The sequence below is a fragment of the Pygoscelis adeliae genome, unplaced genomic scaffold, assembly GCF_000699105.1.
Source record: "Pygoscelis adeliae isolate BGI_AS28 unplaced genomic scaffold, ASM69910v1 Scaffold9, whole genome shotgun sequence".
NCBI lineage: Eukaryota > Metazoa > Chordata > Aves > Sphenisciformes > Spheniscidae > Pygoscelis > Pygoscelis adeliae.
This window is the reverse complement of record NW_008825557.1, coordinates 2,385,200-2,396,344: the sequence shown is the minus strand read 5'-3', so window position 1 is coordinate 2,396,344 and position 11,145 is coordinate 2,385,200. Positions and strand designations below refer to the sequence as shown.

General features: G+C 36.8%; 1 protein-coding gene across 1 annotated transcript in view; it reads right to left on the bottom strand.

The window, feature by feature from the left end:
- The window catches only part of FAM3C (family with sequence similarity 3, member C), a 17,701-nt gene extending 7,259 nt beyond the window's left edge, over nt 1-10,442 (bottom strand). Inside the window, exons 1-5 of the mRNA XM_009332275.1 lie at nt 10,377-10,442; nt 7,568-7,672; nt 6,386-6,415; nt 5,845-5,968; nt 1,041-1,099 (exon numbers count right to left, since the gene is read on the bottom strand). Of these exons, the coding sequence (XP_009330550.1) occupies nt 1,041-1,099; nt 5,845-5,968; nt 6,386-6,415; nt 7,568-7,672; nt 10,377-10,389 (331 nt within the window). The 5' untranslated portion in view covers nt 10,390-10,442. The remainder of the gene's footprint in view (nt 1-1,040; nt 1,100-5,844; nt 5,969-6,385; nt 6,416-7,567; nt 7,673-10,376) is intronic.
- Nucleotides 10,443-11,145: the final 703 nt, after the last annotated feature.

Below are 11,145 nucleotides of genomic sequence, written 5' to 3'. Positions count from 1 at the left end.
GCTTTGGGGAGACCTTATTGCAGCCTATCAGTACTTAAAGGGAGCTTATAAAAAAGATGGGGGCAACCTTTTTAGCAGGGCCTGTTGCGACAGGACAAGGGGGAATGGCTTTAAACTAGAGGCGGGTAGATTTAGACTAGATATAAGGAAGACATTTTTGACGCTGAGGGTGGTGAAACACTGGCACAGGTTTCCCAGAGAGATGGTGGATGCCCCATCCCTGGAAACATTCAAGGCCAGGTTGGATGGGGCTCTGAGCAACCTGATCTAGTTGAAGATGTCCCTGCCCACGGCAGGGGGGTTGGACTAGATGACCTTTAAATGTCCCTTCCAACCCAAACTATTCTATGATGCTATGATGTAAACCTGAGTACAATCCAAAAATAACATGAATTTATACTGCAGTGAAATGACAAAGTGCTATCTCAGTGCTACAAGGAATTGCTTCCTACACATTAAGGACAAATCTGCCAGTACCGACATTCAGTTCAGCTTTCACGGTGACACACAGGTAAATTTGTTTGGTTTTAATGAAAGTTAAGAATCCTGAACACAATTACATAACGTGATGTATTTAGGGACAAGACCTATAGATATGGACTAATCAAAGACACTGATTTCAAGCTAGGAAATAATGAGCTGGTCTTTCCACGTAGTAACAGAATTGTTAAGTTTCACTGAAAAGAGAGCAACAGAAGACTTTAGTCCATAAAGTTTTATTAGTAGTGGCAATGCACAAAATCAAAAGTAGCAGCATGCATCTCATGTCTTTTTCCATTTTATATGTACATTAGGAATTTATCTGATGTATCACCAAGACAGTCACCCCAGCACTCCACATAGAAACAAAAATGCACTGAATTTTTCTATTTTCTAACAAAAAGGTATAAGTGCCAAGATGTGACATTATCTCAGTATAAAAGTGCTGAATACTTCCTTTTCTCCTCCTGCTTGCCTTTCACCATCCCTTAGTACATCACCTTAAATTTCAGAAATGATTTGAAAATGAAGACTATCTGCTCACTTGAAATGTCACTTACCATTGACCAAGGCCACATTTATTCCTCTGCCAACATTATTTTTAACTCCACTCATTAAACTGAAACAAAATAAACAATTTTATTTTTAATAGGACAATTTTCTGATGTGAATTATTTCTCTTTTTTTAATAGGATCAATCAAATTTTAAGAGATACATAGCTGAAAGACCACATGTTCACGAGTACTTAAATGAGCAAAATCTCCTTGAACTAATCTGTGTGCTCTTATGGCACCACTGAATTGAGAACAATAGATCAAATATCCCCAGTTGTATCCATTTCATTTGATCGCTTAATCATCTTGGTTTCAAAGCATGTGTGTTTATTAAAAGTGTCACAAAAAATAAAGTGCTATGAATGTATTTAAGAAAATTCCTTGCAGTTAAAGAACCTGAAACAAATAATAATTTGAGGAGCTTAGCACAGTCATGTAAACATTTTAAGCTTTTTTGTAAGCACATGATGAACAAAAATGCATTAATGAGTTTAAAAGCTAACTGAACAGAGGCATTTAAAATTAATATTGCAGCATCACACTAAGAAACAAAGTCAAAGCAGTTAGCTACTTGTACCTATAATAGGAAACCTAAATTCAAGAAAAATAGTTAATACGCTGATGGGACTTTAAACAAAAGTTGAATATAATCTTGGAGTACAGTTACACATCCCAACAAAGCCATCAAAACCTATTACAGCAATTACTTTGCCAAACTCAGAGTGGCAAAGGAGCTGGAAAGAAGAGATGCATTGTGAAACGGAAGCCCTTCAGAGCTGTAAAGAAGAGCTAATGGGAATGTCAAGACTGTTAGCTAGGATGCTGTGCTGCCTTGGGCCATGGTGGCTGTACCACTCGAGTGAGAGGAAGCTTCCAGACCTCCTCATCCCTTTTCACTGGCACTATATAAAGACCTCTGTTCCGCCTCCAGGCCCCAAATATCCCAGCATTAACGTTTTGAAGCTAGGAGTAAAAGAGTTAACATACACAAGGAAAAATAGGAGTAAGGGTTGAAACAATTACATAAACTAAGATAATTAAGAAGTCTTCAGCTGAGATTCAAGAAAGCACCTCAGCATAAGCATACAGGTGCACATATCATTAATTACAAACACACTAACAGATGCTTTAATTCCATCCTGATGAGGATTTCTTTAACCTCCCTAGCTTGCTCTAGGAAGGGGCTGCAGATGTGTACAATCCTGTTATGTTCAAAACTTTCTTCACATTTCTTCTGCAATCGTATGATTTTCAGGTCATGTCTGAACGTCTGTTCTAAGCAATGTTTTGGAAGGACCACATCCTTACGCACACAACTGCAACATCTGCTTCATCATGCTAAATTATTAGTGATAGGCTAGAAACAAGAAATGGTCTATCACAGAAGTATGACAAAAATCTTCCTCTTTGATGCTATCTCTTGCACCCAGGATGAGGACAGAAGCCAAAGTTTAGAGGAACGTCAAATTTAATAGACAACTACCAGGAACAGACTCAGTATTAGCTAGTTCAGAGGCCGTGAAAGACTACTGGTTAATGGTAACTCTTGGCACACTGACTTAGGTTTTAAAGAACTAGTAATCAGAGATGAAAGAGTCCATATTCTTCTGTTAGTCCTCTAAGTTATACCATCTGCCAAAAATTCTTATTAAAATTAAAACTCTAATTCAATAACTTCTAACACAGAAGACTTGAAATTCTGCTGAAATGCAGAATTCAGTTCTGGTTAGTAGGGAACTCCAGAATTATTTTAGGCACTGGAGGATCATTTCTTCTCTGATCACATCATTTTCATATCATGTCAGAGCATCCATTCTAAACAATAAAAACATATGGCAAATAAAGACTGAAAACATAAATGAAAATAAGGCAGTGACGTTCTGAACACATTCCTTCGCTCATATAAAAATTTAGTGGACATTTAATTTACCAAAAAGAATAAGAACTTTCTTTTAACTACAAAATTCTCTGTAAATAAATACTAGTCAAAAAATATCCAGTACTGGGGTGTCTAGACACTGAAAATCCACATATACATAACAAGTTATAACGGATTTCAGACAACAAAAAAAATCCTGAAAATATAAACACAAGAATTACTAGTTATTAAAGGACTGTAGTGTGACATTCTGCTATAAGGTTACTGCAGCACAATCACGCAACTCGCTTCTTAATAGAAGTAAAACTGCACGGACAAGTTGCTGGTAAAGTATAGCAATATCGCCCCTTCTTCTAAAAAGCCTGAAGTAGCATCTACAATATTTAATATTTTGATGATGACTACAGTACGTTTTTTTTCTAATTTGCATTATGTCCTTCCAACATAGGAGAACAAGGCTATAACTGAACTTCTATACAGCAGAATTCCTATTCACACTAAAATATCTATATAATTATAAAGAAAAATCGAGAAATCAAATGCATTCTGAATTATATCAGCATGTTTAGTGCTCTCATAAACCAAGTGACATTCTTATGTTTAATACACAGCAAAAAACCTATGTGGTAAATATCATTGACGAATTATGAAAACTTGTCCCTGCTTCCTTGTCTCGGAAGTATGAAGAAGAATACAAAGTAATCAGAAAAAAGCATTTTGCAAGAGTGAGTTCACAAAAATATCACTAAAAAAGACCTACTGAAGGAAATGAGTTCTTTCAGAGCTCTGAGATTCTACTTTACATTCTTGAGATAGCTTGTGCACTAAGTCACAAAACTACAGGCTGTAATGTGACAGTTTTCTCACAGGAGGGCAGCCGTTCCTCAGTTTTAGAATTCTTCCAACAATTTAACCAACAAGCCATGGTAGTTTTTGAAAGAGAAATCAAACATCTTATGAGCAAAGCAGGAGAAAACATAAAGCTAATCAAATTTTTTGGAGGACATTTAAAAAGACATTAATTCCTTCCTCAGAAGGAATTCAGAAAGATTTTTGCCAAGGAAAACTGGACTTAAGACTCTAATAACTGTGCACTAAGGTGCACACTAGTATTAAAAGAATAGAGGATTTCTTGCCAGCAGCTACTTTCTTTTCATCACTTTCTTTAGTGAAATATCCAGTAGAGGATTTTTTTTTTTTTTGACAGGACAATCTCTTCTTAGTTAACCAGTAAGCGAGACATTTAAAAAACAAACAAACAAACAACAAAATCCGAAACCCTACAATCCTGAAGTTAAAATATTACTTGCACTCCCACAACTTTTAATCAATGAATCACCCGAAGTCTTCACAGATACTAAGCTTCCTAGCAACCAGAATGAGAAGGTAGCAAGTTTTGTAACACCAACAAAAATACCATGCAGAGAGACTAGATAAGACCGTCCAAGGTCACGAAGCGAATCAACGGTAAGAATGGAAAGCAAAACCTGGCAGCTTTTAGTTAGTACGTGCCAGCGGTGAGCTCATGCTCACTTTGCACGTGCTCCCCAACTACATCGTGATGCTCTGCTGCAAACGCACTCCTACACAAGCTAGCAAGCTTGAGCTAAGTCAACCTCACAGAAGAACGGCTTGAAATTTGAACGGTGCCATGTTTCTACTAATAACGCAAAGCAAAGAAGCCGCATGTGTTTAGTTGTCAGGGAAAAAAGCTCCCATTGCAACTTCGCTACATCTTAATTGCTAGCGTTTGTGCTAAAAATAGTCTTCTCTTTCAGATCATATAAGACTAATCTTACAGAGTTACTTTAGAGAGTAAAGTGATGGAAAATGTAAACCAATACGTTTTATTCTCTTACAGATTAATTATCCTATTTACTATATTACATGGGGTTATGTTGTTCACAGTGAAGTTGCCATTTGCTCAAGAATTCATTAGCATTAACTGCTGTACACTATCTGCACCACTCTGTACTAACATAGCGTGGGCTGAGAAACAGCTAAACTGGAGTAGTTTAAATGCAAAGTGTGACTGATATTAAAAAACAACTCCTTCCCACAACGCTAACATCATGTCTTTTCTGACATGCACACGCAAAATTGAGTGGATAGATAATGTTATATGACGCTGCAAACTCTGGGTGACAACCAGCAGGAACAACCTAAGAGCAAAGAAACAGAGTCTAAAAATAAATATTAATATTTCCATTATGGGGATTACTGAAAGATATTCAGTTAAATACTCTAGGCACAGTATTATTGATAATTCTGTGTTAAAAAAATGTTATTAGAAATACAGGACTTAAACTCAAAATGAAACTGTGTTTCAAGCAGTTCCCTTCCTCATTTCACAACTATTTTAAGTTTATTAACTTCAGTTACCATCAGCACAATTAAGTAACTACTGATCTTTAAAATACTATTTTTCCCTTTTGAAGTCATCCTTTAAAGAAAAGTGGAAAATATGTTCTGACACTGGTACTACAGAAATAGATAGTCTAAAAGATGACTTGCAAAAGACAATTCCACAGCAGTTTTAGCTGATGTCATTCAGTTAGAAGTATCAAGAGTAACTACTTAAAAATACAATCGTTCACTGAATTACTATTAGAGGCACGAGAACAAGTTACTCGGAGGCAAGTTTGCATCTGACTTGACAAAGTCTAACTAGTCCTTAAGTCTGTAAACTTGAAATAAAGTGTAAGCTATCTTGCATGTATTAAAATAGCGTACATTTCTGCATTTACTGCAGAGTATTAAGCGTGCTTCATGAGAGATTAAGTTACAATGCAATATGATTTTTTCATGTGGTCAAAGCACTGGCAAAATAAAACCGGTGAAGAATCATTTAAACTACTGATCTTGTGTGCAAAGTGATCCAAGACAGCATTTAAAAGAGATACTTAGAGACAACATGTAAAAATACTTACACATTATCTTCTACACAAATTTTAGGTCCCACTACATTTGCTGCTCCACTTGCCATTTTGAATGCAAAATGCTTTTCAGGACAAGCTTTAGAGATCCCACATTTGTATCTTGGAGGTTTTGTAGCTTTCAAAAGGAAATAAAACAGGATTTTAGAGACAACACCACAGGTAGGCTAACAGAGAAGTATCAGTTTTCTGAAGGAATTCAAGGAAAAGAGCAAAGACAAACAGTATCTCATCTGCAGTTTCACAGCAGCTGAAAATAATTTATGTTCCTGCAGTACCACATTATTCCACTTCTTGTTCTCACCCTGCTGCTTGCTCTGGCACTGTCATCAAAAGTCACAAGACAAAACTACAAGTGAAATGCTGGCAAAAAACAGACTTTAGGCGAAATTTAGGAAAATCAGGAATAGAGGAAAATTAGTTTCTGACTGCATTTAAAGCGTAATTAAGACTTTCTTAACTATGAAAATTCAATGGTCTTGCTGTTATTAGCGAAAGCAAGTCACAGCAGTAACACATGCATATGAATACTCACAGCGTGCAGCTGCATCCAGTGCTGATCTAGCTAAAATACAAAAAGAAAGTTTTACAAGATGTTACTATTAAAGTGTCATCTGCTATAAATTATCCTATAAATTTAAAACCTTTCTGTACCCCTATAAAAACAGGTTGGTTGAAATGAAGTATCAAATACATCTGAACATTATGTTCCAATATAAAACATTAACCTTTACACGGCAGGAGAAAGAAAGTGATCAGGAACCACATTTAGAAGCACTGCCTTAATTTATGACTCTCCGATTAACACAAAGATCCATGGACATACAAAACCACCAGGGATTTGTGGAGGCATGGGCACTAAAGTGAAATGAATTCCCTTCTTACAGCTTCATCAGGATGGGGCTCCTTTCACCTAACACTGGAAGCCTGCAACTCAGGTGCATTTGAACCCAACCATTCAAGACCCCCTTTCTTGGGATAGGAAGAGACACAAGTGACCTCATCATGCACCTATCTACAATACATCTGTAATAATGACACCTGCATCTCTTCAATGATTAAAGATGCCTCTAATGACTGGTTCAGATGTTGGCTCACACTGTAGTAATCTGGAATTAAATAACATGAACCCTACCCATGTACCTAAAAGTGGGGGTTTTTTGTAATGAAAAGCTCCTTTAAAGATAAAGTTGGTTCAAAATATAGACTCTGAATTTAAAGTCACTTCAGCTGCTAATCCTTTTCTGTGTAGCACATCTGAAATGTTTTGATTACTGCACATTCAATTGTACATGGTAGTGTACTTGTGCAAGCAAAAAAGCCCACCCAAAACATAAATTTTGAATTGCTTAAGCAGCAGAAAGACAGAATGCAGATTTCCAGAAAAATCATTCAAGTTGCCTAGTTTACAACTCCAGACTAAGACCGTAAGTACCAGTAAACAGAAAAAGCAGGTAAAATTATGCGTACGTGGCAGACAAAAGAATAAAACTGATTAAGAGAGTAGGTTAAATATTTCATACAGAAAACAATTTAATGAACACATTATATATGTATAATATATATAAAAAATAACAAGTACACACATTAAAAATAAATACAAAATTCTTAAGTGTAAAAGCCTAAGTCAAGCTTAAAGCAAAATTAATATGATATTCTTGATTATGGCTCAAGTAAATATTAATAGATGTCCAGAGAAAACAAAGTCATCACTTACCAAATATGTGTCCTAAGTTTGTATCCATTTTTATTTCAAACACTTGAGATATGACATAGAACGTCAATAAAAATATTGCTACGACTACTACCAACTTTGCAGCACCTATTCAGAAGCAGAGAAGAGTTTCAAAAAAATTATCTGCAAATGATAACATTAAGTTTACCAAAATTAACTACATGAGAAATGTTATCAGATTACATTACGGGGAACTCAAACAGGATGATCATTTGTGGTCTCACTAAACAGAAGTAATCTGCAAGAAATGGACATTGTAATGTAGGACACAACTGAGCCAGTCCATCAGGTTACTATACCAAATACATACGCTGCTCTCAACTTTCTCCAGCTTCATGCTTGTCTGACACCACAGTACACCAACTCAGCTCAGCAGCCAGGAGAAACCACAGACTTTTTTTGTGGAAATCCAGCTTAACAAGATGAACTAAGCTGATCTAACTGGCTGCTGTCCAAAGGGGAAATTCCCACCTACCCCCATTCCACTTCCCTGTTCTTAGCCATGTGTACCCCTTTCCTCACTGTTCACAAATACTCCTCCCCCCCCCCCCAAATTGAGCTACCTCTATTTTAATGTATGGCCAAGACTGAGTGATTAGGGATCTGTTCATATACTGTAGTTTGGCTGCTTTGGTCAGTCAGGTCTGAGCATTACATTAAAAAAAAAACCAAAAAACAACCAACCAAAACAAAAAAAAGCACTTCCTCATCTCCTTTTCAACCAATTTAAATTACTGACCTTCAAAAAGCTAGTTTGAAAACTCAAAAGGGCTAATTTAAAAAGCAATAACAAGCAGTACCTCTCCCTTTTAACATCTTGAAGCCTCAGGTAGCTTGATGTTCTACAAGCCTAACTTTCTCCAGAGCTGAGTGGTCAAACTACCTCCCGGGAGACGAGCTAGAAGCACACAACCACAGCGATTTACATCTGAAATGGAAACTTGGGTGTATGTGGTACTGCCATGAGCCCTGCCATTTTTTAGCATAATTTTCAATAATTTTTTTACAGAATACTCTACTCTTAGCTTATTGTAAAATACTAACTGCCTGAAAGTAGAAGTTAGGTGAGGAGGCATCTGATCAACATCCTGCCTTCCTGCCTCACCCCAGTATGTCAAATGGTTTGGAGAAAGCAACCTTACAGCATGCTTGTTTCTCAGACTGCCAGCCAAATAAATCCTTCAGAAAAAAACCCAAACTCATGTACTCCTGCAGATCTCAGACTGCTGCTGTAATGGGCTGTTCAGAAAACCTTAAAATAGACAGATTACTCAGCCTTCAGAAGGATAAGAGATGTTAATCAATCCTTCCAAAAGGCTAAAAAGATAAGGGGGTAGAAAAAGAAAAGAAAGATGAAGAAAGAGATACAACTTTTTTGTTTGCTTGTAGGTCGGTCTTCCTCTCCCACTTTCTCTTTACGAGTGTGTGAGCACATACATGCTATGTAAGAAAACACAGATACAAACTTAATTTAAAAATATTACACTGGAACTCCAGAGATTATTGCACTTGAACGGAAGTGACGCCCATGTAAGCGCTAGAGAAAACATGATCTGAACATACGTTAAGAAGTGGAGAAAAGGTTTTCAAAGCAACAGTGCTTAAAAAGACAAGATGGTACCAGATTTTGGAACGTGTCATCTAGCAAGTGGCACTTGGAGAGTACATTGTTTCAGTAGATGGTAGGTGAGATGAACAAGAACTCAGTCTGAGCACTAACTATCCCCTCCACTCTATATCCCGAGCCTTTCAACTGAACTGTGAGCAATCCCTCTAAGGGAGGGGTAAGAAACCTAGAAAATTCTTTTAGCACTTGAACCAAAACCAGCCTGTTTGCTACAGGTTAAAAATTCTATAGGAACTGCTGTATCTTCTTTGTCTGTGGGTTTTAGCAACAAAAGTAGTTAGATGGAAGAAAAAAGAGGTTTGGAAAGTAATTTTCCAGGTGATTTAGCCATCTTCTAAAAATTGCAGCATTTTGCAGTTCTTTATCAGATTTACTTCAGCAGGTTGCTCCCAGTTACACATACTGAGGTTAATAAAACAACTTGAGAAGTAGTGACAAAGATCAGGACTAATTTCATGCATTAATAAAGTTAATGTGCAACTCTCTTGGAAAAGAAGGTGTCATTCTCTCCTAGAAAAGCCAACAGTTGCTCCTTCTGCAACATAACACTGCAACTACGGATAAAAGTGGAATGCGTCAGAAACTCAAAACTGTTCAATTGCCACACAGGCTATTCTACTGCAAGGAAATGTCTAAAATAATATTTTATTGTAGTGTTATATTGGCAAAGATCTTATTTTTACAACCACTACACCTTCTGTCAAGTAAAACCTGCTTCTCAAATCCTGTACTACAGTAACTTAGCTCTATGAAAAGGCTTTTATAGCTTTCAAACTCCCAGTAACCATTCAGGAAGTCTCAGACACTGTATTAGAACAGTGCATAGCACTTTTGGTTAGGGAGAGACAGGGAAGAAATCGCTTAGGACATCAATCGGCCATTTCCTCACTCCTTCATCATCTTACAAAATTAGCAGCCAAAGCATGTGAAGTCATGGCATGTTAACCAGTCACTGCAGATCAGCTGAAGCTTTTTAACCAGCTGCTCGCTCTTGGACCATCCCGAATTCCAGAATGAGTTTCATTAAACATCAGTTAAATGGAACAGCAATGCCTGTTTTGCCAGTTAAGTTTATTTTAAAACCTTACTGTCACAACTTGTTAATGCTGTCTGTAGCACTTGTTTCACAAGTGACAGAAGTCTGATTTTACTGAGTATACTTACCTGCTATTCTCATGTTTGGTCTTCAGCCAGCTAATGACACTACTGCATTAAAAATAGCCACCTAGGGAAAAAGTAAAGCACATCATTGTAAAAAGCACTTTTGTGATGAGTTAACAGTAAAAAACCCCATAGATTTTCTAGCCAATAACATTAATGATGATTGTCCTGAATACCTAATTCTTAACACTCACAGTAAAGGGAAGAAGATTTAAGACAGATTTCTGATGTATTGCTTTCATTTGTTACTCCATGAAACAAGTGTTCTGAAAAACCCATTAATTTAATTTCATCAAATCCACTATAAATTCCATTCAACTTTCAACCCTTCAATCTGTGACGTAAGTATTTATCAGTGCTGTATCTAAGCAGTCTTTGATTTCCTAAAGCTATATGGTAGAAGTCAACAACTCCATCTGCATTGCTTCAAAGTCCTAGCAACTTTCGGACGCAAGTTGTTATTTGGCAACAAAACATAGCAAACTATGCTTTGGAGAGAAAGTATTTAAGCATTTTGGCCTTTAGGATACTGCATAAACTGCATTCAATGGAACTGAAATAAGGTTACTCTAATACTTTAATCTATGCATTACAGAAATGTAATAACACATTCGTCACTCATAGCAGCATCCAGAACATTCACATGATGGTCAATGGTGACAGAAGCACCAACCCTAGAACTGAGACTGTTTCAGAATAAACTGAACACCACTGCCTAGGAGCAAACACCACGTAAGCACCCCAAAGTTTCTTCTTGAGAAGAGCTTGCCAC